The following is a 26660-nucleotide window of genomic DNA, read 5'->3' as shown; positions in this document are numbered from 1 at the left end:
GGTCCATGTGATTGATTACACAGCACGTCTTTATTAACATGTGAACACAAAAATTCTATCATCAAAATCTTAGAGGAACACAAAGTTACATAAATACAGGCAGATACTTTTTTTAAAAAACTGCTCTTTTTATCTTGGTACCCCCAACGATTTGAGATGGTGACATATTTCTTTTTATTGAGAAGTTAATCTGTTTTATCAATAGCAAGTTGTAAACTGTCTTTCAGCTGAGAAAACAATACCTCCACATCATGTTGCAAAAGAAATGACCTCAACATTTGCAAGCAACATAATAACACTTTTGCAAAGCTGAGCTTCCCTGAGGACTATTAGAAAGTTTCAAATGTCCCAATCTTGGTCTTTCATTGGTACCAAATGTTCCTACGTATATGATGAGGAAGGCTGCAATTCCTCACCCCCCTCCTGCACAGGGTGCTGAATGCTCGGTGCTCCTTTGCCTCAGGCACATCATCATTCAGGGGAAGAGGCAGTCTCTCCTGAATCCAGTTGTATTTAGGTTATTCAAAGATGTAAGATATCGGGGCTGGGGATATGGCCTAGTGGCAAGAATGCTTGCCTCTTATACATGAAGTCCTGGGTTCGATTCCCCAGCACCACATATATATATATACAAAACAGCCAGAAGTGGTGCTGTGGCTCAAGTGGCAGAGTGCTAGCCTTGAGCAAAAAGAAGCCAGAGACAGTGCTCAGGCCCTGAGTCCCAAGCCCCAGGACTGGCAAAAAAAAAAAAAAAAAAAAAGTAAGATATCCAAATTATTTTGCTCCTCTCTCCTGAGAGCCAATCAACTACCTCAAATGCACTGCGTGTGACTGCACTGGCCTTTCTGTGTTTAGAATCCTTGTTTGTTCAAGGTGAGACAGGTGATGAATGTGGCCCAAGATGGCTCCGTGCTGGACCTCTACACTGCAGACTACAGTCTTCAGCCAGGCACTACCGGCTCAGGCATGGGCTCCTAGCTATTCAGGAAGCCAAGTTTGGGAGGATCATGGTTTGAGACCAACCCCAGGGTAGAAAAGTTCCTAAGACCTTCTCTCAACAGAGAGCTGGATGATGTCATGCCCACCTAGCTTCTTACCTAAATGGGAAGCCTAACTAACACTGGCTATGCCCAGGGGTATACGAGGGCAGGAAGTGAGACCATTCATCTGAACAAATAGCCTGCAAAATCAGGACCAGAAGTGTGGCTGAGTGGTAAGATCACCTGCTTAGCGAGGACAGAATCTTAAAGAGTTCAAACCCCGGACCACCATAACCCAAACCAACCAAACTGGCTTTTGACAATGCAGTGTGGTGCTGTTTGCTGCACCACATTCTTGGCCAGTTCTTAGCGATCCAAACACTAGTGATGGATATGATTTCTTTTATCATCAAGCAGTTAAAAGTATTAAGGCAGACTAGAAAGAAAATACAATTCCAATACATTTTAAAAATCAGATTCAAAGTTTTTTTTTTAATTCAAATTGACCCAAAGCAAAACATACATTACAAAGGCAGAACAAAATAAGATTATGATATAACACACGGGGCATGAGGTGAAAGCTAAATTTGAGGGCAGATAGCCATATTCCAATCACATCTCGGGATAATGAGCAATTCTGCAGGGAAGTTTAAAATCTCAATTTTGTGGGGTCCACTCTGGCCATTAAGCGCAACCCATATGACTCTTGGGGGTTCGGAACAGGTGACAAAGCCATGCCACCAGCCTCCCTCACACGCCAAGAGTATGTCGACGTTGTGAGAATTCACCAAAATGCCATTCCAAACATGACTGGTAATGAACTAAAGGAGGAGGAAAACAATTTGTCCTCCAAACTAAAGAGCATGGGTGGGTTATTCTGTAGTTAAGTCGCTCAGAAATATGGAATTAAATGGTCTAAAAAAACCCCACAACACTCTTAGTCTGCTATACATTTATAAACACAAATATTTACAAAAAAAAAAAACAACCCCACAACCCTTTGTTTGCAAAAGATGAGGTTTGGAGTTCTTTAATGATCATAATCTTCTATGAGCTGGTGTCTTTGGTGTACTTTGCCAAATACAGTTTTATAAAAATTTAGTGCTACGCTTAAATAATAAATTTCAAAAGAAACACTGAAGAATTTGCAAGATTTGGTAATGCTGAATGAACACCGTGTGTTCAAACTTCTGGAAAACCCAATCGGTTAATTTCCTGAAAATAGTTGCTCGTACCACGCATGTGAACGGAACAGAATGTTTCTCTGCCAATCAAATTCAAGTGCCAACTTGCCAGATCACTTGCACAAATGCCCCACCACTGCCAACTGCAAGACATTTCCGTTGTCGTTAAATACAGTTATGATTGCAATTTCATTAACAGCAAACATAAAACATTCTTTTTAAGCTTTCAGATAAATCAAACCTCAGAACAATAAATAATGAAATTATATACTTCTTCATTAAATAGAAATTTCAATTTTAGGAAGAGCTCTCATAATTTTTTCTTTTTCTGTTTTTTTTTTTCTTCTTCTGAAGTCACAGCAGCAATATAGAACCAAGAATTTACCTTGATCGGATCTTTTTACTCATGAGCTGACTCAAACTCAGTGGCTAACTTTGTTTGGAAACCTCTGAATGGCTCGGGAGAGAGTATCATTATGTATAGTAGCTGAATAAATTAGTAACACTTATTGGCATTTGTGGAAAGGAGGCCTGGACAAAGGTCCATTAGTTAAATCAGTGTTCAGAGTGCAGCCCTAGGCACCATCCATTCTGGCCATCTCGTGGTCCCTAACGCTGCCAATAAGCTCTGACCTGGGTCTTGCTAGAATTCACTAAGGGACTCTCCCTGGAGAAGGCCATTAGGAACAGGTCAGAGGACCCATTCCTACCCATCAGGCTCCAGCTATGTTGAGGGTGGTGATGGATACCTTTGGAACAACTATTGACCCAAATCTACAGGACCACAACCAGTCAATTCTCCAAATAATCCCCAGCCTGTTCAGCAACACACATGGTGTCCGGGGACAAGCAGGCGGGGGCACCCGTGGTGTCAGGCTGAGTTGTGTACAGCCAGGAGAACAAACTTCGTGCTTGAGGAAAGCAGTACTGCTGGCTGGGAAAAGGTAGCCCAGAGACGGCTCCGCATGGCTGCGGGCCACTTGTAGCTGGAAGAGCTTTTGCACTTTAGACCTTACAACTGGCAATTCAGACAAGAAAAAAAAAAGAGTAGCCCTTCCTAGGCCTTGTAAACTTCAGATGGCAGATTTACCAATGTTATGTAAATGTTTGGAAGTTTCCCACCCTGAAGAGAACGTGGGGACAGCTGAAACTGAAAGGAACAGAATGGTGACTAAAGAATGGAGCCCACTTCCCAGGACCTTCTCCTCTGCTTACCAGAGCTCTAGCCCGGCCTCATCTATACACTGCACGCACCCACCCAATCAGCCCTCAAAATAAGTTAACTGTCCTCAAGAGCTCCACTGGACCTAACTGTAAAATAGACCGTGACTATTTACGTTAGCATATTAGGAATCAGCCAGACTTAACAAATGTGCACCATTAGAGACTTTACCCATAATATAATCTATGTATATATGTATATATTACCAGGAAGAAGGAAATAAAAAGAAAACACCAAGAAACCATTTAAAATGATTTAACCATTAAAGCCAAATGGTTTAACAATAGCCTGAGCTATTTCTTTCTTTCTTTTTTTTTTTAGGGTCCATTCAACCACCAGAATATGGAATCTGCTATTCAAAGGGAAAGAAAAGACCAAACTTAAAATGTTCATTGTAAGGGACACAGCCTGGGTTCTGTCATAGTGAGAAAAGTGCTAGCCCCCATTATGATGGGGGTCTGTCACAACTGGTGGGGAATGGGGAAGAGCCAGAGAAACATATGAACAGGACATAGCGGAAGTGTATTGCACTAGAAGAGTGATTAAAAAAAAATACACTGGCTTTATAAAGTTGCTTTCTTTCCCATTAATTTCTTTAAAAAGTACAATTCAACCAGAGACAGAAAGTCACAACACCATGTCTCAGAGTAGTGTCTTACAGTTAAAAAAAATAATAAGTTAAAAAACAAGAGCACACCAACAGGAAAAGCAGAGGTACTGGGTTTCTGTCATTGGAAAGCTACATTAATTAGAGAGGACCAAAAAAAAAAAAGTTTGAAATCGCCAATTTGTCCTCGATTCAGAATGAATAAAGTGACAGCCATGACTTTAAAAAACTTTTCTTAGGGTACTTTTAGTATATTAACCTGGGAGCCCCACCCCCATCCCTCCCCCCACCCCATAAAATCGACAGCAAACCTTGATAAGTGTTCTGCTGGCTTTTAGTACCGCACTCACAAATAAAATCATAAATGTGTAAGGATAAAATTCTCCACTTCAAACCGGCTTACATCACTTAGGAAGAAAAAAAAATAACAAAACCAAACACAATTTTCCTAAATGCAATATTGTATAGAAAGCTTGGACCTCATAAACTTGGACCAAGAAACCAAATTAAGACCTTCAAGCATGTGGTATGTTTATATATAGAGAGATATGTATATATATAAAAAAAATCCCTCTTCTCCGAGGAAAACCAACCAGCCGAACAAACAAACCACCCTCCCCCCGCCCCCAACGTGTATACCTGCTTTCTGACTTTAGAGCAAATCAGAAATTGCATAGGATATACTTTGTGCAAGGCAGAAAAAAAAAAGCGCCTTTTAAATATCTGGAACATGAACTCCTCATCTTGCTCACAGTCCTGGCCTGTCAGATATCATCAAATTTGTGTTTTAAGTAGTCCTTCATGACCTTGGCGATGGGCAGTTCGTCAAGTAGCTTCAGGTTTTGAAGGCCTATACATTGTCGAATTTTAATTCGACACAGGTCCTGTAAGTTTCTGGGCTGTCCTAGAAAGACAGGGAAAAAAAAAAAAAAGAAAAAAAAATGTTACAAAGCTACAAAGCACCAGACTTAAGATGAGCTCTGAAGGTGATGAGGGTATTAGACACAATGTTGAAAGTGGGCTTTAAAGGTGTGGAAAGAGCTGCTTACTCACTGGGGGGTGCTGGAATCTTAGCCTGAGACTAGAACCAGTTCTTTTGATTCCAAGCCTGGCATTCTTCCCACTACAAATTGAGAGAATGCTAGTCTTTGTCCTGAGGCCTGTAATAATGAGGTTAGTCTCCCTCAGCAAATTAGTTCTCTGGGCCTCAGTTTCTCCACTTCAACAGTGTGGATGAATGAGACTGCCTCCACCACTGTGAGCCCTTTCCGTTTAAGGACATTGAACTGTTGACACTTAACTATTATCTCGGAGTGTTGCCAATAGCATCTGCCTACCTGTTCATTGTCAGTCTGGACAGAGAAGAATCCTGGGAGAGTAGGGGGAGGGGTGGTGATGGGCTGCAGGGAGAGTTTGGCAAGGAACCCCAAGTTAGTCTGAAGCTGTGATACTGTGTATTCTCCTCCACTGACCAGGAGCCACTAAACCCCAAGGAAAAGAAGTAAAAGTCTACTGTGATCATAATAGCCAATGTCTCTACGTGGAAAGGGAAGTGGAAGAATCGAGAGGAGGGGTGAAGTTGGGGAAGATGGGGGAGAAGGATGGAGGGGGTCACATGAAGATACACTGTGCTGCCGGGCACCTGATGCCTGTAATCCTAGCTACTCAGGAGGCTGAGATCTGAGGATGGTGGTTCAAAGTCAGCCCAGGCAGGTGTCCATGGGACACTTGTATCTCCAATGAACCACCAGAAAACTGGAAGTGGCGCTGTGGCTCAAGTGGCAGAGCACTAGCCTTGAGCTGAAGAGCTCAGGGACAGCGCCCAGGTCCAGAGTTCAAGCCCCATGATCAACAACAACAACAAAAAGTACACTGTGCTCATAAACTGACATGCTGAATTGAAACCTTTGTACAATTACTTAAGGACAGTTCGAAAATAAATAAAATAAAAATAGAGGGAAAAAACCCCAAAAAACTTCTACCTCCTTTACTTTCAAATGCCCTGTTTTATAGACCAGAACAATGTAGTGACCACAAACCACAAGCAAAATTCTTCAGTAATGCTTGAATATCTGGAGTTACATATGGTGTAGTTTTATTAAATGGCAATAATAAGAACAAGGCTAACTGTTCCAGTGTGTCCTCTGGGCAGTGCCATGTTCTAAGCTCCTGACATATTCTCCCTCCTTTAATCAGTTTAGGAGGGAAGTACTTTGATCAACACCCTCGTTGTACCGACACTCTCCGAGAGCTTAAGTAACTTGCTAAGGTAAAACTAGATGCCCTACTTCAGTGGCTCTCCACAACATGTTAGTCTCACAATCTTTATGGTTTAAAAAAAAAAAAAAAAGATAGAGGACCCAAAGGAAGCTTTGATTCCTGACTAATGACTGTATCGAAGTTAAAACAAAAATTTTAAGCTCATTTCAAAGTAGTACCAGAAAAAAATCCATAGCATGTTAAATGAACAACCTATTATAGAAGGTAAGTTTTCCACAAAAAAATCTGGTGAGAGGAATGACACCCTTTCCACATCTGGACAGTGCTTCCTAAAGGCTTGGCTGAAGATAGCTGAGATTTCTTAGGTGTTTCTGTGATCAGGCTGGCGAAATAAATCACATCCGTGACTAAAATAAGCCCACCGACCCTCAGGAGAAAAGCAATGAGGAACAGACAAGTCATGCCTTCATAGTACTAAGGAAATCATTGGGACGCCTCACAGGTACCCCCAAAAGACCCAGGGGGACCCTCTGGGGTACCCAGGCCACAGGTGGAGAGTCGTTGTGCTTAGGGCTCTTGCTTGTTCTCGATTCCAGATTAGCTAAAATGGCAGAGAAGGCTGCATCAGGTTCGGCATCCCAGAGCAGAGAGCTCCTTTCCTCAGTCTCTGCGTTTACCTATTGGGAGATGCTATATTTACATATTTGGGGTCTCTGCATTAAAAGCCACCTTCCTCAATGTGACATGGTCTTTGAAGGTGGGCCCTGTGTCACTCCTCCGTCCCACATAAACCCAATGGTCTTAGTCCTCAACAAGTATTAGTTGAACAAATGAAGACTTAACAGCTTGCCCTTAGAGTATCAAACCACCAACACACTCTAAAACATGGGCAGCTAGTAAAGTCTTCATCTGTTTTGAATTATTCTCCATCACCATTCATGGAATACTACTTTAGGAAGAGACTTGTCAGAGTCATCATTCAGTAAACGCTGACAGAACTGGATCCGCAAATGCAAACTACAATAGGAATTAGATGTGATTAAGAATCTGATTTTCCTGGGAGAGGAAACTGGGAGAAAGCAAAGAAAGGGGTGACACTGCCCAAAAAGAACTTACTCATTACCTGACATCTGTACATTGCCTTAACAATAATTTTTTTTAGAGAAATCTCATCTCCTACAAAAATGGCAGGTTTATACAAATTAGATGTGATTCTTCTTTTTTGCTAAAGAATGTGATTTTCTTAATAGAAGGCAGGTTCTTTTCAACTACGAATTTAACAAAAAGAACCACCAGAGAAAGCAGAGGAGGCTAAGCTGACATACATTAAGTACCCAGGCATGCTTAAATGAAAACATATTCTCAACTAAGTGGATAAAGGTTAAAAAACTAAAATTATCGGAATTTGCTTAGCTAAGGTTAAAAAAGGAAGGAGACAAAAGGTTATGGGGGGGGATCTTCTGATAGGTCTTGCTGAATGGTAGATATTCTTCTCCAAACAAACCCCAAATACTTCCCCCCTCCCAGTCCTGGTGCATGTTGCTTGGTATCTGCAGTCCCTACCAATTTGTGACTGGAAAAGACTCACGTGAGATAAAGGACTTGTAAGGATGATAGTAATTCCATTGTGACATCAACGATTCTCCTGCCTTTAATATTTCCTGACTTCTGTAGTTTAGTGGTTTCAAACACTAGAAGATTCTTTTATGTATTTTAGGTCTAGGCTCTATGCAGTATTTTCTAGAGCCAGTTTCTCCCTCTGCAACATGGCTCACTTCAGTGGCCTGGTAAGTTAGTGTTGGTGTCAGGCTGGGCCCTCAGCCAGGACCATCCAGGTCTAACTACTGGCATGCTTTCCTCAGTGGATACTGGGAGTCCTTCGATACCCTGGAATGCTTGGCCTCAAGGGTGCTGCGGTCTCCTTTAATGATTAGGGGAGAATGGGATCTTTAAAAGATTTCTTGACCATCTGTAGCAATTGTCTGAAGAATTATCTTTAATGATAGAGATATACCATCATGGTTAAAAATGATCAACCCTGGAGCCAGACTGCCTGGGTTTGGCTTCGGGCCCCACTACTTATAATCTGTGTATGATCTTAGCTGACATACTGCGCCTCCTGCCTCAGTTTCCTCATAAAACCAGTACCCACCTCAAAGGATTTTTAAGCAGGAAATAAAGGTTAATTTTGGTAAAGTCTTGGGATAGAGTCATGCAAGAATATTTCAAAATATGAATTGCTAAATAGGTGTAAGGATGTTTGCTATTTGTTACCAGAAAAGCAGAGAGTCTCCTCCCTGGGGAAGAACCGTGACCTTCCAGTTTGAAAGCAATGAGAACACTACCCTGTGGCTAAGGAGGGCGTGGTCATCCATGACTAGGAAAACAGTTGGCATAAATGGATGGACACTATATTCTGTCAATCATTACTAGATGAGAATGGAACAGAGATTTTAACTGTACAAAAGCACTCCATGATGCCGTGGGGGTGGAATTACAGGTTCTCCGTTTACATAGATATATTAACTCATCCTGTCTTATACTAGCACTGTTGAATAAACAGCAGGACAAAAAAACATAAGAGGCATAAGGAAGGACTACTCATTTTAAGTACTGCTATGAGCAGATGAGCTCAGAATTCTTTCTTCAGGAATGATACTTCAGGAGTCCTCCTCAAAGGAGTACTTATTTATTTTTATTTTTCTGGTTTGGGTTGTCAGTCCTGGGGGTTTTGAACTCAGGATCTGGGCATTGTCCTTGAGCTTTTTTGCTGCTCTTTAAGGCTAGTGCTCTTACCACTTGAACCACAGCTCTAATTCTGGTATTTTGGTGGTTCATTGGAGATAAGAGTCTCATAGACCTTCCCATCTTAGCTGGCTTTCAAACCACTACCCTCAGTTCCCAGCCTCCTGAGTAGCTAGGATGACAGGGGTAAACCACTGGCACCTAGCTTTGTTTTTCATTTTATAAGACTAGATCTTGTTATATGGCCCAGGCTGGCCTCTAACTTATGATCCCCGTTCTCAGCCTCCAGGGTTCAAGGATTACAGGATTCAAGGATTACAGGTTCAAGGATTACCACCATTGGGGGCTGGTTAACAGATCACTCAAGCATTGAGTGTGTCAAAACATTGTCCTAGAGATTAAAAGGGCAAGGAATAGGAGGGTAGAGGAGAAGGCACAGAAAGAACAAGGGAAAGATTGCAGAAGAATCAACACAAACGTATACACTAGCATTTCAGGAAATTAGTTCTTGCCCTGTAAAGTAACAGCCACTTGGTCCATGGGATTATACAAGGGAAACGTAGAGAACATCTCCCCAGAAAGTAGAATTTAAGGGATTATGAGTACACTTTGGGGGATGCAGAAAAATGACAAAGCGCTCAGACTAATGAACTGCAATGGAAATTACCTCACAGTTCAAAGGGTTGTCAGACTTCCCATTTTTGCGAAGCAGCCAATCATTACTAATAATTGGGCTGGTATAAAACAGGAAATCAGCTTTTGAAGGGTCTGTGTTAGGAAAAATTACAAAATGAGGGCCAGCAGCAAAATTAAAAACAAAATTTTAATCTCCTAACCACTTCTCTTTGATGTCAGTGCTGTGCTTTTTATGATAGGATACATTTATTTGCTTGGATAAAAAATGTTTGGATTCACAAAAATAAAGACAAAACATTTCAGGACAGCCAAAGTCAATGGCATGAAAGATTGAGGGGCCCCGTGGATAGCTTTGGGCAAGGGGAGATTGGGGATGGAGGCAAGAATGCTAAGGAAGAAGGTTTAGCCCACTCTGGACTGCTCTCCACACCTGACCATTATTCGAGACCCTCCCCATCAAAGGTCAACATCTGGAATGGCCAACATCTGGAATCAACAACACCTCCCTTTGTTTTATCTCAGCTTCCTATTGTAAAATCCTACCAGGAACATACTTTGCTCTTTTGTTCTTGCCTCTTTTTTCCTTCTCTGGGACTTTGTATGAAGTGCTTTAAACAAATCTTACTTCATAGGACACAGAACCAAAGGCAATTTCTAGCTCCCCTTAAAAATAAATCACGGCATTCTCTTGGAATCCAAATGTATACAAGTATAAGACTTTGACATTTGTCCACTGGCTCTAATTTTTCCATAGGCAAATGAGTTCTTAGAGCTTAACATTTGTGTTGAGTGAAACAAAACCATACATAGCTTACTAACAAATGACAAGAAATCTCTAGATGCTGACATTAGAGACAGGAATGGAAATACTGCAAAAGTAGCCAGGCCCTGGTGGCTTATACCTGTCATCTTAGCTCCTCAGGAGGCTGAGATCTGAGGATCATAGTTTGAAGCCAGCCCAGACAGGAAAGTCCATGACTCTCTTATCGCCAAAGAACCACCAAAAAGCCAGAAGTGGAGCTGTGGCACAAGTGGAAAAACTTGAGCAAAGAAATTCATGGACAGTACCTAGGCCCTGAGTTCAAGCCCTACAACCAGCACAAAATTAAAAAGAAAGAAAATACTGCAAAAGTGTATGACAAGATGTTTTCTGTATCAAATAACCTTAAAATGTGGTGTAACTTGACTTAAAACTATACTTTTTTATTTATAAAAGGGCAATCTAGTAAGACTGTAATACTAATGTCTGGGGAAATCAATAATCAAAACCAGGCAGGCGCCAGTGGCTCAAGTCTGTAATCCTAGCTACTGAGGAGGCTGAGATCTGAGGATCGAAGACTGAAGCCAGCCAGGACAGGAAAGTCTGTCAGGCTCTTACCTCCAATTAACCAGCAAAAAGCCAGAAGTGGAGTTATGGTTCAAGTGGTAGAGTGCTAACCTTGAGTGAAAATGCTCAGGGACTCTGAGTTCAAGACTCAGTACCAGAACAATAAAAAAAGTAATCTTATACTGGAGGTATAGCTCAAAGTGAAGAGAGACCATGTTTAGGAAGCCTTTGGGTTCAACCCTAGTATCTCTACAATTACAAAAAGAATCACAGAGAGTTAGATCATGTTATAGGATACTCTATAAATGACAGGGAGTTCCATTATGTTATATGATACTCTACCAACAATCCATTCTACAAAACAACCCAAGAACTGGAGAGGTGTACAGTAGGTCAGAACAACTGATGTGGAGACTGATCATGTGACCACCTACTCACACCTTTCACTATAATCAATTTAGCTCAGACGAGACTGGTCTATTTTGCTTTCTTTAAAAAAAAAGACATGACTTCCACCAGTCCTTATTTTTAAATTTTTATTTAGCTATTTTAGCTAAAATTGTTTAATTTTTTCATCTTTAAATTGTATTTAAAATAATTTTGTTATTTATTTAGGTGAGTCTTCTTTCTACAACTGACAAACTTCTGGCCCCAAAGTTGCTGAGCTCTTCTTTCAAAGTCTGAAATCTTGTTTTCAAGATTTTATTTCTGCAAACATAGTACTTTTGTTTTATTTAAAAAAAAAACCCACGGTGCTTAACTGTTGCTAAAATCTAAACAAAAACATATTTCTGGTTACTACGATATTTGTAAACTATTATTTTTAAACATCTGTGACTGATGTTCTAGAAATCAACCCGCTTAAGTACTTGACGGATTAAGTCTCCTGTGAAACAGTTTACACAACTCAATTCCAATCTACTTACAATGTTTTGTAGAAATGTGAGCCATTTACTTCCTCGAAGCATACAGATGGAAATCTCACCACACCAGAGCCTACCTGTGGTGGGATTCCAACCTTTGTATGTCATCTTCCAGAACACAACCACTGCTTCTGCTCACACTTCTGAGTGTGAGGCACAAAGCCCAACCCACTAGCTTAAGCTCTGTCCTAAAAACAGTGGAGACCTTAGCAGGCTGTGGGTGGTGTGTGGCGCAGGTCAGGAGGCTGAGGCAGGAGGATCAGGAGTTGGGAGGCCAGCCTGGGTTACATAGGGAGACATTACCTCTAGAATAAAACAAAAAAAAAACAAACGAAGAAGATAATCTACCTATCCAGACTAAGGATACTGGGGAAAAGAGCGCTAAAGCAGTAAGCTTATTATATACACACACACATACATGGACATGCATAGAGATATATGTTCCTCCTTTTCAACTGAGGTTGCCTGGGGAGAAGGAACCTGGCCCCTGGCTCGATTCGGGCTCACCTGTCAGCAGTTTCTCTCTGTAGCCTGTAGACCAGCAGAGGAAATGCAATCCCAGTGGGAAAGGCAAACACGCCTTCAGTCCTGGTAGGAAACCAGTCTGGACCTCGTGGACTCTACCAGGGTCTTGAGGAGCCCTGCAAGAATGCCCTGTGCCCAAGTTCTAAAGCTTATTTCAAAACCACAAGGAGCAGAAAAGCACTGCTTTGGAAAGTAGCTGCTGCCAGGCGCTGGTGGCTCCCAGCATCCCAGCTACTCGGGAGGCTGAGATCTGAGGACTGCAGCTCAAAGCCAGCCAAGGCAGGAAAGTTGGTGAGACTCATCTCCAATGAACCACCAGAAACTGGAAGTAGACCGTGGCTTGACATGGTACAGCGCTCGCCTTGAGCACACATCTAGTCTATGCCCCTGTCCACGGGGCAAGACATTTACCAAACCGGACTGTGAGTGTGAAGCGAACTGACATCCTGAGGAAGCCACACTGCTTGAACCCAAGGGAAAGATGCAGGCGTGTCAACCAGCAGCCCTGGCTCCATATCCACAGCCCCCAACACCTTTAGGGGTTCTTGGCTCCATGAACACAATGGCCACTTTAATTATGACTACATAAAATTTAAAATTCAGTCCCCTTTGGGACATTAACCACAGAACAAGGGCTCAGAGCCATGCAGGGCCAAAGGCTGCCATATTGAACAAGCAGTGGGAGCTTCTCTTCCTCTCACACGCGGGCTGTGCGGGGCCGTGGGCAACGGAGTTGGAGCTGAAGGTGATTTCTTTTTATGCCATAGTCGGCATCCATGTAATGGGGAGGGTGCCCTGGTATCAAACACATAAACTTCCAGTTACATCTGATTTCTTCGTAAAGCTTCCGGCAGAGGGGGCCATTCACCGAAATCAACATCCCTTCCCACTTGTGCCTCATGCCCTGGCCATAAATCCACCTTTGGCAAAAGTGACCACACACTCATACGAGGGCATGCGCTAGGAAAAGTATGGCATCCATTTTGTTTCTGGACTTTAGCTTTCTGGAAGAAGGGGCTGAGCCAGAGGGTAGCTAAGTCCACACAAAGAATGCTCCCGTCAGAACACAGCTCAGACCCAGATGCCCCGGCACAGCAGACACTTCTAGGCATGAAGAGAAGTGCCATTTAAAACCAGAGCAGCAATCAATGGCCTCAGGGTGGCCTGGGAACAGTGGGACCAAACTCCCCACCCATGGCAAGGTTTTCTTACAATCCGAGTTCCCTGAACTGCCATGCCTGAATAAATATACTGCCTTCCCATCTTACGCCATTCACCCACAGAAGAACCACTACATACGATGTGAATGACTGAGGAATAAAGCCTCAGTTCTAGCCAGGCACCAGTGGCTCATGCCTCTCATCTCAGGAGGCTGAGATCTGAGCATCACCGGTAGGGAAGTTCACAAGACTCTTACCTTCAATTAAACACCAAAAAAGCCAGTAGTGCAGCTGTGGCTCAAGTGGTACTAGCCTTGAGCACAAAAGCTCAGGGGTAGTGCCCAGGTCCCGAGTTCAAACCGCAGAATCAGCACATGGACACACACATAAACACCAAAAAAAAAAAAAAAACCACACAAGAAACCCCAAACCAACCTTCTAGAACATTCTCATAGCTAAGGTATCTAAAGCCCAGAACTCTCCCAGTAATTCCAATTCTAATTTCTGTATTCTATGAAACCCTAGAATGGCCATTCTTCTGACCAACAGGAATGGCTTCAGTCCAACATGGACCTTGACTCATTCTGAAAATTCTCCCTTCAGTCCTTGTCCCTTTCTTTCCCCACCCTTTACCTCCTTCCCATTCCTTTCAGTAACACATCTGGATTTAGAACTTTTTCTAAGGTCTTTTTTTTTTTTAAATAAATGAGGCATTACTTACCAGCAGGACTTACAGGAATGACTAATGTCTTGTCATCTTATGTTATAAAAACACCTTAAGCTCCTCAGAAGATGTACACTTTTTTTTTTTAAAGAAAGAGATAATAGTAATAATCATATTACATACTTGTGACTTCTTGTAAGAAATCCAAACACGGCCGACTACTTCCCGAAATACTTATTGAAACAGCCAGTGGGGTCTGACCTTCATAGTTCCTTGTGTTCGTGTCTGCGCCATAGTTATACAACATCCGTGCACACAGAACATCATCCCTCAGGGCGGACAAGTGCAAAGGAGTCTGCCCGTCCTCCAGGCGCCCCAAGTTTGTGTCTGCTCCCCTCTGAAGGAACATCCGGCAGTAAGAATGGTTGCTCTTGATGACAGCGTATCGCAGCAGGAAACCATTCTGAATGTCAATGTTGGCATTGTGGTCCAGGAGGATTTTCACACAGCTCGACCTCTCTCGGATGATGGCGAGCTGAAGGGGGGTGGTACCTTTATCGCTGAGCGGGTCGACCTCGGCCTTGAACTCCAGGAGGAGCCGGACAAACGAGTCCCTACCGTAGTGGGCAGCCACGTGGAGGGGAGTCCAGCCATCATTGCTTTTTGCATTAATAATGTCACTCCGATATTCCGACTCCAACATCAGGCGTGCGATCCTGGCCCGGCCATGCATGGCTGCGTAATGAAGAGCAGTGAAGCCTCCGATTAAGTCCTTCACCGTGGGATCAGCTGCAGTTAAAACCAACATGGAGGTGTTAGGGGATACTCACAAAAAAAAACACACGCTCTACCGTGGAACCCAACATTTCGGCTAATTCTCATGTTAAAAAAATGTAAAGGGATCACGCATAAGGATCGCTACGAACGGTTGCCCTCAGTTTACCCTGAGTCTAGTTCCAAAGGAAAGCAAGTGTCGGTACAAAAGTTACCAAGTCTGAGTTAGAGGCAGGGGAAGGACTTACCCAGGGTTTAAAAATGATATACACACCCAACAGAGTTTGGACCACCACATCTTCCCATCTCTAATTTATCCAAGTGCTTCTGGCTACTCAAGCCTCAGTTCTGTGTGACTGCATGTTTCTTTTTGCTTTTGAATCTTTTGTTTTCTTTTTCTCTTGTGCTCCTTCTTGGTCTTAAACAGAAGCATGTGTGCGGCACCATCTGCTCCTCTGAATTACGGATGTACGATGGTTTGGCAGACTGTGTTTGTTTTAGGGTGGATTAGGTTTAAGAAAAATAGAAGAAGGTTTTCTGTGGTCTGTTAAAATTCCAAAGCTTGTGAGATAGATGGTAAATGATTGTGATAAATCATGTTTTCATAAAATTAAAAACGACTCTGAACTCTTTTGTTTCTTTCCATGGTCTTGAGTTTAATCAGACTTAAACAGCACATTATGTGAAAAACAGAGAAACCTCAGCACTCGATGAACACTATTTGTTAAAGAGTTAAAAAAAAAACAACAACAACAACCCAACTCTTCTAAATTGGAAGAGTGTGAAGAAGTGACACTGTCCAAAAAGAAATGTACTCATTACCTGACTTATGAATCAGTAAGCCCTCTGTACATTGCCTTTATAATATTTTTTTTAAAAAAACTTCAACTGAGTTCCAAAGGGGGAAAAGGGACAAGAACTTATCAGCGAGATGACTCCTGTAATCACAGACCTCTCTCAAAGGTGCCTGCCTCTTTGTTGTGCAGTTCCCATGGCTCGCATTCCCGAGTGGAAGGCAGGATGGGACAGAACTAGGCCTTTCTCCCTCTACAGCCTCTTTGGGAAGGCTAGCAGTTTGGGGAGAGACTAATTCGCCATACCTGACTACTTGGATAAAAATGCTGTCTTCTTAGGAAAGTTCCCACCCTCAATAGCTTATGCAACAGAAAACGTCATCATTGGTGTTTTTCACATGCACAAAACGCCTCCAAGTTTATGTGATGTAGCCATTTTATTCGGGAATATACTGTGTAACAGCTGGATTCTCTTAAGAGAAGTTTATGAGGCAGAAAATGGCATGTCAAAATATTCATCATACTGCACAGGGTGAAGATTCTAGGTCAGGAGTTGCTAACAAAACTTGTATTTTTTTTAAAAAAAAGAGTAACACTTTTAGGTATAATTGATCAATCATTTTAGTTTCTCAAGACATTTAACATCAATTGAAATACAGTGGCGACACCGCTTTTATCTGTTCCTAAGGACAATAAAGGCACCCTCTGCAGGACTTATGTGCCATGTAACTTTTTTTAAGGTGGCTTTGCTGCCACCTACTGGAGAAGCACGGATATGACCACGAAGAGGTTACACTTGTACAGCACAAGCCCAGTTCTTAAACCCCTCTAAAAAATGGTTTCACAGACCTCACCTGTCCCAAAGGAGACCAAGGAGAGACAGGCAGGAAAAAGAAAAGCTCCCCCTCACCCATTCAACACAATCATTAATCTTGCCAAAGCATCATGTCTGACCTACTCCCGGCCAGTCTTTCCACATCTGAGTGACATCTATCAATACCGTCATGGCCATGGTCTCCCCACCCTCACCTGCATCCTGAAACTTACTCTAATAGCACCAGCATCTTTTATTCCCTCTGAAGGCCTTTCTTGTTTCTATGGACACTTTGGTGCCTCACTAAGCTAAGGAAAGACGGATTAACGCACGCTTTGGTCCTCTGGTTGGTCTCGGTAAAAATCATTCAAATACATTAACCTGGGAATCAAGTCTGGAAAGAGCGATGGAGTAGGAATAGTCACTGCCCTCTGGAGATTAATGGCAAAGTGAGATTATAAGGCAGAGGAAGATGGGGGAAAACCCAGGATTTTAGGATTAGTATTAGCCAATGCAATAAGAAATGATCTCCTTTGTAATAGCCACAGAAACTATGAAATACAAACTATGAAATACCAAGTTCAGTAAAACATGGGTTGAGTACATGCAGTCAATTTCACTAACTGATTTACCTAACTTTGTCTGTTCACAAAAACCCTTTACCAAAAAGCTATCCTGGAGGGAACTGGGAATATGGCCTAGTGGTAAAGTGCTCGCCTCATATACATGAAGCCCTGGGCTGGATTCCTCAGTACATGAACAGAAAAATCCATAAGTGGCGCTGTGGCTCAAATGGTAGAGTGCTAGCCTTGAACAAAAAAAAAATCCAGGCAGTTCAAGCCCCAGAACTGGCAAAAAACAAAACAAAAGAAAAAAGCTGTCCTCAAACACTTCATCTAAAATAACTTTTGAACTTATTTTGTTTACTGAAAAATTTTAATACATATTAAAATGAAAGCAAAATGATATTCCTACAATTTTGGTTAACGATGCTATCTTCCCACCAGCAATTCAGGAGTTTCATACTTCAAAATTTTACCCCTTAAAAGCTGACAGTGGCTTATGGATCTCTTGCAATTCTCAGGTAACTCATGGTAACTGGGTTTTTGTCTTTTGCAAATTTGATGCTCATGTCATTGACCTATTTTTATGAGAATGTCTCACTTTTATGGGAATTGAAAGGACTTCTTTACAGGAGCTGCATACAAGCCCTCTGACATGCTTTTTATTATCTCTGGTTGTACAATGGAGTTACCATTCAGCAAATCAGTTTATGGGCACAATGTGCCTTGATGTCGCTCCTTTCCATGTTTTGTGAATATGCTGATGCCTTTTTGTTTTTATGCTTTGGGAAAGGGGATATGTGCTAGTCCTGGGGCTTGAACTCATGGCCTGGATGCTGTTCCTGACCTTCCCCCCGCCCCCCCCCCCCCAGGGCTAGTGCTCTACTACTTGAGTGACAGCTCTACTTCTAGGTTTTCTCCTGAAATGATCACTCAGTTCTTAGGTTTATTCTATTAATGTAGTAAATTATTGAGTAAATTATTGAGTTGTTAAACCCTGAATTGGGGTTATTATATGACCATAATGGAGTATCCCTCTTTAAGAGCCAGTCTCTAAGAACTTTTATATCTCCTGTCCTGGAAGGTCTGCAGTTTTCTTTTCTTTCCATGCCTTTGGTTTCTTCTTAGGCAATGCAAATCTGTACAGCTTACTTTGTCTGTATAGGATTGCTATTTGTTCCTTTCATACTTAAAGGGGAATTCAGTTGGGCCTAAAACTTCCTTCAGGGCAAGTTGTAAAATTTTGAGCTAAATTTCTTAAATCAATACGTGGCTAATCAATTGTTCTACTTTTCCCTTAGGTTTTTGGAAAGTTGTTTCTTTCAAAGCGTCTGAGTCTTCTAAACGGCACCTAGGTATTCATCATATTCTCTGTCTTTTTGGTGTCTATAGGATCTGTGCAAGTATCTTTTTCCATTTTTCTCCATCAATCTAGATAGAGATTTCATCTTTTCAATGAGCTCGTCAAAGAACTAGGCTTTGCCTTTTCTTACCCCTATCAACTTTCTGTATCGTGTGCCCAGTTTTAATTACATAGATGACAGTTTTCCTCATTATTTCATTCTTACTTTTGCTTTGGGTTTCAATTGAGAATATAGGAATTATTCCAATATAATTCCATTTCCTTTCCCTTTGTCTGTGCTACTACTGGCATGCATATGACATCCTTGTGTACTGTAAGGTCAGTAATAGTTCAAAAGTAATTTTATGTCATTGTCTTGTAGGAGATGAAATGAGCCTCAAGAATATTTACACACAAAACCACTGACAGGTTAAGTATTCACTAGTAACTACCATCAATACTACAATGACCCTGTTTTCCTTCTACACGTTTCCTATAGAAATTGTCTGTTCTTGTGCTCACTGAGTGCTTTCTCCATACTTGGGCACTGAGTGCCTCTGTTCTTATGTTATATTTAAAAAGGGTGGTGTGTTTGTGTGTGTGTGTGTGTGTGTGTGTGTGTGTGTGTGTGTGTGTGTGTGTGTACTAGGGCTTGAACTCAGGGCCTGGGTACTGTCCCTTTCCTGCTCAAGGCTGGCACTCTACCACTTGAGCCACAGTTCCACTGCGGCTTTTCTTTTTTGGTGGTTAGTTGGAGATAAGAGTTTCATGGACTTTCCCACCTAGGCTGGCTTTAAACTAGGAGCCTCAGATCTTAGTCTGCTGAGTAGATAGGATTATAGGTATGATCCACCGGCACCTGCTTTTAACACTATGTCCTGGGAATAACTTTGTAGGATTTGTTTTTTCTTATTTCTTGTCAAAGTGATGTACAGAGAGGTTACAGTTTCATACGCTAGTTGCTGATTTAACTAAATTGACAGGAGTAGGATTTGATGTATCTCCCATGCTTAAGGCTCCGATGTGTGCTTCCAGACTGCTTTCCCCGATTCCCACTGGTGTGTACGTCACCACCTTAGGGACTATCGTCTATAAACCCTTTCATTTAAAAAAAAAACACACAAAAAACAACTAAAACCAGCTCTGACCATTCCCCTGTGGCTCTTTTGATGATTCCCTTACTTCCTATTTTCCTGCTGTTCACCAAGGAGATTTTTACCTCGTTTACTGGGGGTGGGGGGTCGGGGGGCAGAACTGTGCTTCTCCGGTTCCTCTGAGGGTCTGCTCTATACACAGGTCCCACAGCCCCAGTCCAACGCCCTCCAGGCCCATGAATCAATGCCTCCAAAGTTGTTGGTTTGGATTTTTTGTGTGATTTTCTTGAAATGCTCAACACCATCTTGGAATTTTTTTGGAAGGTTCAGCCGTGGAAAATGCAGATACTATAACAGGCTTCTTGTAATTCTAACCCTTTGTAACAGATTCCGTCTTGGAAAACCACCAATATGCGAACCCAGTCAGAAAAGTTCCCAGACAGCTATTCATGTTGCAAGTTTGGGATATGAAAACACCCAGCATTTTCCCTATTTTGAAGCACGATGTTAAAAAAAAAAAGGCAACAAAATGTCACTCCATTTCTCTGGGCAGGCCAGGTTTATACCTCTGCTTCCTACTTCAGGAGTCACATGTGGCTGCTACTGAAACAGTAGCCCATGTGACTAAGAACTGGATTTCTCTAACTTCCCTGACACTTCAATGGCCTGTACTATGACAGCATGGGTGTAGACTGAGCCTGCGTCCCACTCACTCCATTTGGCTTACTGACAACACGAGTTCTCCATCTCAGCCTTGGGCCTCTCCTGAGGTCCCCTCCTGGGGTCAGTCACCCACAGGACCCCAGGATCTCCAACTTTCACTAGCTGTTTGGCCATTCATCAGCTTAATTGTACTGCGGGTGGGTGTCCCAGTTTAAAAGTGATAAAATCCAACCCTTTAAACAGAGTTTGGATAAACCATTTCTAGTTGTGTGAATAGCCTCTGTCCTGACTCCTGAGCTCCATCCCGCTAACCTTCCCCTATTTCACTGCTCACTTTTCTCACCACCGTAAATGGCAATTCTTTTTCTGGATCTCGCCTGCATTTGTCCTTCTGATCCATTCACATTCGGTGGCCAGGAACTTTCTAGTACACAAATCTGCTTCTCTTTTCCTCCCCATTGGGTATGTCCAGTCATACTCAATGCTACCCCCTCCCTCTCCCTTTTAAGACAAGGTCTCTAGTATATAGAACAGTTCAAGGCTGCCCTTGAACTCACTATGTACAGCCCAAGTTGGTCTCAAATATCCAATCCTCCTGTTTCAACTTCCCAAGTGCTGGGATTACAGGCATGCACCACTGAGCATGTTCAACTATTTTTCCATCCTCCTCTCCTCCAACCTCCTACACTATTATGTCCATGTGTTTACAATGTTCTATGTCTCTTATCTTTCCAGCTTCCCTTCCTGTCTTTCAGTGTTGAAGAACCCCACTCAAAGCTTTCTTTCTCTAGAAATCCTTCCCCCCACCACCCCTCCAACAGGCAGAATCTGTTATTCATGGTACTGAACTTGTTCTACTGGAATGGACTTGTGCTCTCCCTTACAGTCACGGTTAAAGTGATGGTTTGAACTCCTGCTCTACTGTTTTCCAGGTAAACCACTTTGGGTAAATCACTTACTCTTCCATGCTACAAGTTTTTTGTTTTTTTTTTTCCCTCAATGCAAAAAGGAAAACTTACTACCCACAAAGAATTGATGTGAAGAATCTGGGTATATTAAATGCTTAAGAAATAAGCCTATCAGCAATTAGACTAGGAAATGCCAGAAGGCTAGCACCAGGTTTGTTTATCCTTGTATCTCAGTGCTGATACAAGGACCAGGCATATATTATTAGATGCTCAGTAAGTATTTCCTGAGTTAATGATTTAAAGTGACTCAAATGGCCATCTCCATCTGCAAGTTCTTGTGTACACACAAACGTGCAAACTTGCACAGGCACTGGGGGTGCAGGGAGAAGATCCAAGTGAGTTCCCACATCTTTTGAGTCCTTTCCCTCCTTTACCCCTATTTAGTGACTTTTATTTTGCTAGGGACCTGAGCACTGCCTATGAGCTTCTTTTGCTCAAGGGCTAGTGCTCTGCCACTTGAGCCACAGCTCCATTCCTGACGGTTTTCGGTAGTTTACTGGAGATAAGTCTCACAGACTTTGCTGCCTGGGCTGGCTGCCTCCTGAGTAGTAAGGGTGTGTGTGTGTGTGTGTGTGTGTGTGTGTGTGTGTGTGTGTGTGTGTGTTGGTACTGGGCCTCTCATTCTCCTTTGGCTTTTTCACTCAAGGCTGGTACTCACCACTTGAACCACATCTCCACTTCTGCATTTTTGGTGGCTAGTTGGAAAGAAGAGTCTCACAGACCTGTGCTGGCTTCTTCTGACTGTAATCCTCAGATTTTTGTCTCCTGAGCAGCTGGGATTACAGGCATGAGCCACCAGCACTGGCTGTCAGTTAATATTTTTTTTCTTTTTTTAAAAAAAGATAAGCCTCTGAATTGTGGCTGACTGGTAGTGTTTTCTGTTTCATTAGGAGCAAAACAGATGTGGGTTCTATCCTCATGCAGTCTCTATAGAGATTCTATAGAGAGTCTCTATAGATAGACACCAGCTAGAAAGCAAGAGGTGCTGTGAAGAGAAGGCGCAGTGTCGGTCTCCGGGATCTCCTCTGATCTTGTCTAGTCTAGGTGGGAAGACTGGGTCTCCATGAGATGAAGTGGCAATCATGAAGGGTCATGCATACCACATGGAGGGCTTGAAGCCTATGCCTCTGGAAACCACGGATGGAGTCTGAAGAGGCCATGTTTCCATTTCCATTTCTAATGGATCACGTTATTTGGAGACTGGCTGGGGAACAGGCCTGGGTGGACTGTGGGGGATGGGGGCAGTAAGACTTAGTGATGACCAACTCAACAGTCCTGGTGAGGAGCTAGGGTTCTCAAGCCGAGGAGTAGGGCAGGGCCCCCGGTAAAATACCAAAGTGACTCACAAGGCAGAATCAACAAGGCTTGGCAACGGGCCCTATCCGGGCCAAGGACAAAAGTGTCCACAGTAGCTTCCTGGCTGAGAAGCACAGGGTGGGCGCGGGGCGGAAGCCAGGACCAGACCCCACGCAGGACCTGTTAGAGTGTTTGTTATGTGCGGCCCATGGGGAGGGAGGAAGGGGGGAAGGGAGGAAGGGAGGACTCTGCTCCTGTGAGCTCCCACACCGGATCTAAGGTGCCAGGGAAAGTACTCTCTGAGACTCTTTAAACTAGCAGGATAAAGGGAACACATAAGACATGCAAACACTAGGATAAATGAAAACATCTGTTGTTTTAACAAGATTTCAGACTGAGAACTCAGAAATGGAGGCCCACATTGTTTGACTACCCTAGAGGGACCCCTTATGCCTTTTTGGCCAGTCTGTTCTCATCTCAGGGATGCTTGAAGCAAGAATTTGACTCTATGTCCTTGTGGGTCCCATTCTACAATCCTTATAGACACCCCTCCCCCGCCACGCCCTTATTGGACTCCGATGTCCTCACCAGACTACTCCATAAAGTCAAAACACCTTATAGCTAGAAAAATCAATCTTAATGACCCAACCTTTCGGCTTGTGCCCTTGAGAGTGTGGCGCTGGGTTCCAGACTCCGCCCCCCCCCCCACCCCCAGGTTCCCTCTCAAAGGCTAGCCATTCTGGGTTTGATCTAAAAGCAAAATAATTGCAATCACTGACCTAAGTTTTCTTCAGAAATTCACCATCTTGGCCAGATGGTGGTGGGTAGAATCACAGTTAATCTCCCTTAAAGCAGTTCTGAGATCGCCTGACTCCACAGGCAGAAGGAAAAAGCGGGCAGTTTTAGAGAGGTAATTGACAAGTATTTGTGGTCAATTCTTACTGAGTTGTGGCTCTTGCCTCATTAAACTTCTTCCAGGCTTCATTCAGGGACTAGTATATACCACCAAGGGACAGCTGCTGCTTGCCTTCTCCTGGAGGGGCCACATTTCTACATTTGCCCCTAATATCGATGCCCCTTGCCAGCAGGACGTGGTCAGAGAGAGTCAATGTCCTTTATCACAATTATTAAAAGGCCAGAATGTAAGGTCCATCCCCGGAGGGCTCCAAGCAGATGTCCCCCACCTGTTTAAGTCTGTGCCCAGGTTACCTAGGTAACTGGCACACCTGGAGGCAGTTACTGCCTCCTTCTCTCAGGTCACATCCAATCCACCTAGCCATACCTCCCGCCTTTCCCTATATAGTCCGGCTCAATATGAGTCTCCCCTCTCTTTCCTTTTCTCTCTTTCCCTCTCTTGCTCTCCTTTCTCTCTTTCTCTTCTTCCTTCCCCTCTGTCTCCCCATACCTCCATCTTGTGCAGGCTGGCAGTTTGTTCTCCCCCCAATAAACACCTTTCTGCCTGAACCATATGGCGGGTTTCCTTTCCTTTCCGGTGAACCTTCCACACAGGTATGAAAATTCTCTACCCAGCCAAGCAGCGCCCTGACATGGCTATTTTATGTGGGGGAGGGGTGGGGGGGCATTGAACCTGTACACTTCCTGTTTTATACCAAAAAACTCCTCTACACAAATTAAAAAAAAAAAAAACTGAAGTCACATAACATTTTGGGAGGAAACAAGAGGCAAGTGCTAACTCTGCAGGGATGTAGATCCTAATTAGAACACATATGGCCAGAGAAAACCTTAACTACATTAAAAGGGAGCCTTCAGGAGGCTGACATCTGAGGATCAACGGTTCAAAGCCAGCCTGGGCAGGAAAGTCTGTGAGACTCTTATCTCCAATAAACTACTCAGAAAAAGCCAGAAGTAGCGCTGTGGTTCAAGTGGTAGAGCACTAGCTTGGAACACAAAGAGACTCAGGGATAGTGCCCAGGCCCTGAGTTCAAGCCCCAGGACTGGCCAAAAACAAGGGGCAGGGGGGAGAAGCCTTCTGCCCAACAAGAGCATCAGTATGAGAAGCAACTAGAAACTGGGAGGTGACCACAGGGCCAGAAGCTAACAAAGGACAGAAAGCTGTGCCTGAAAGTTGGGAAAGAAAGATAGGCCCTGTCATGCATGGTTTTGTTTTGTTTTTTTGGTATATCATTTATGGAAAAAATAAAAGAGGCCACGGGGGGGGGGGCACCTGCACCCACCCGCTGCCTACAGCACAGAAGTGGTGACAAGCCCCTCAGAGGGCAATTCATCAGTGTGGAGAAAAACATTTTTTTCCTCCACCTGGTAAGGTATTATTATTCACCTTCTAGGTATTATTCCAGAAAGAAGCGCTCCTCTAGGTAAAGAAGATCTGTGGAGGACATTCCCTGTATGAATGCCTGTAACCAACCGTTTAAAACGCCCAGCGTAGGGGCTGGGGATATGGCCTAGTGGCAAGAGAGCTTGCCTCGTATACATGAGGCCCTGGGTTCGATTCCCCAGCACCACATATACAGAAAACGGCCAGAAGTGGCGCTGTGGCTCAAGTGGCAGAGTGCTAGCCTTGAGCAAAAGGAAGCCAGGGACAGTGCTCAGGCCCTGAGTCCAAGGCCCAGGACTGGCCAAAAAAAAAAAAAAAAAAAAAAACGCCCAGCGTAGGACCTAAGTGTAAATAAATTACAGCCACACAGTGGAATCTGACTAGAGTTGTATGGGGACAGGGAACTAATCTATTAATGGTGACAAAAGTCAAGATGCAGGCCAGATATTAAGAGTGATGCAGGTATGGTAAACTACCTATGCCCACCTACAAGGAATACTTGTGCAAGAGACACGGGCTGGGCCAACCGCAGCCATCAGCAGGGCACAGGAGCAGGACAAAGGTGCTTCTTCCTCTGACAGTACATATGCTACCTCAAATCTGAGCTTCAGGTATGCATACATGCAGGACCTTCTCAGGAAATCAAATCTCCAGAGAAAATTTCATGATCTCTCAAACACTAAAATAAGAAAATAGCAAAACATAGGATAGCATATCCCATTAATACCACATTTAAGAGAACCAAGTAAATGTGCATGTATTCATACAAAACAAGTGAGGTTGATGTTTTAAAGTTGACTGTGGGGGGCTGGGAATATGGCCTAGTGGCAAGAGTGCTCGCCTCGTATACATGAAGCCCTGGGTTCGATTCCTCAGCACCACATATATAGAAAACAGCCAGAAGTGGCGCTGTGGTTCAAGTGGCAGAGTACTAGCCTTGAGCAAAAAAGAAGCCAGGGACATTGCTCAGGCCCCGAGTTTAAGGCCCAGGACTGGCAAAAAAAAAAAAAAAAAAAAAAAAAGACAAAATAAAATTGACTGTGGCGATAGATGCCCAGCTCTATGAACAGAGTAAGAGTCATTAAACTGTACACTTTAAACTGTCATTAAACAGCATATTAAGTTGGCTGTACAGTATGTGAATTCTACTGTGTGTGGGGGGGGGTACTGGGGCTCCCAACTAGGGCTTCAAACATGCTAAGCCTGTGTTCTACCACTCTGCTTCATCCCAGACCCAAGATGACCAATAAAGCTGGTCATATACATGCACGTGTGCGTGCACACACACACACACACAGATTGTACACATGAATGAATGAACAAGGTTTAAAGAAACGGAAGTGAATGAGGTTGAGAGAGGGAGGAAAGAAGAGTGGGAGTGGAGGGAGGGAGAGGAGGAAAGATAAGAGAGGGAAGAAAAAAGACAACAGAGTTTACAGACTGTGACCCATAAGTCACCTGTGGCTACCACTGGCTTTCTTCTTTAACCCTCACCATTGGTTTTTATACATAAAGTGGTACAAAACATAATCACATCCATTGTCTATTTTCTGTGGCTACTTTCACATTACAGTAACAGACCTCACCCCCTCCAAGTTTTAAAAAGAAAAACACTGGTGTGGAATAAAACAAAATGCATTGTTACATTCAACAATCACACATGATGCAGCCAGAATTTTCCAAGTATATTAGGACATGTTCTGGAAGTATAAGCACCAAATCTAATTCTGCTCATGGTTACTTGTGGACAGGGGCAGGCAAAAAGGACTGGGGGCGGATCAGATGAGACGTAGGCTTTATTTGAATATGTCACATACTAGCTGACTATTGTAGCTTAGGATTTTTAAATTGTCTTTCTTTTTT

The 26660-nt window shown here is 43.1% G+C and overlaps 1 protein-coding gene across 2 annotated transcripts in view; it reads right to left on the bottom strand.

The window, feature by feature from the left end:
• Nucleotides 1-787: 787 nt before the first annotated feature.
• Asb7 (ankyrin repeat and SOCS box containing 7) overlaps nucleotides 788-26660 on the bottom strand; it is a 38844-nt gene continuing 12971 nt past the window's right edge. The window contains exons 5-6 of one of the 2 annotated variants that reach the window (XM_048369219.1): nucleotides 14455-14982; nucleotides 788-4897 (exon numbers count right to left, since the gene is read on the bottom strand). In XM_048369219.1, coding sequence (XP_048225176.1) covers nucleotides 4758-4897; nucleotides 14455-14982 — 668 coding nt within the window. In that variant the 3' untranslated portion in view covers nucleotides 788-4757. Of the gene's footprint in view, nucleotides 4898-14376; nucleotides 14983-26660 lie in introns of both variants that reach the window. The other variant, XM_048369218.1, reaches the window with a different exon arrangement.

Source organism: Perognathus longimembris, chromosome 20 (assembly GCF_023159225.1).
Source record: "Perognathus longimembris pacificus isolate PPM17 chromosome 20, ASM2315922v1, whole genome shotgun sequence".
In the NCBI taxonomy this organism is placed as follows: Eukaryota; Metazoa; Chordata; class Mammalia; order Rodentia; family Heteromyidae; genus Perognathus; species Perognathus longimembris.
Note: the sequence above shows the minus strand (reverse complement) of the source record. Positions and strands in the feature narration are given on the sequence as shown.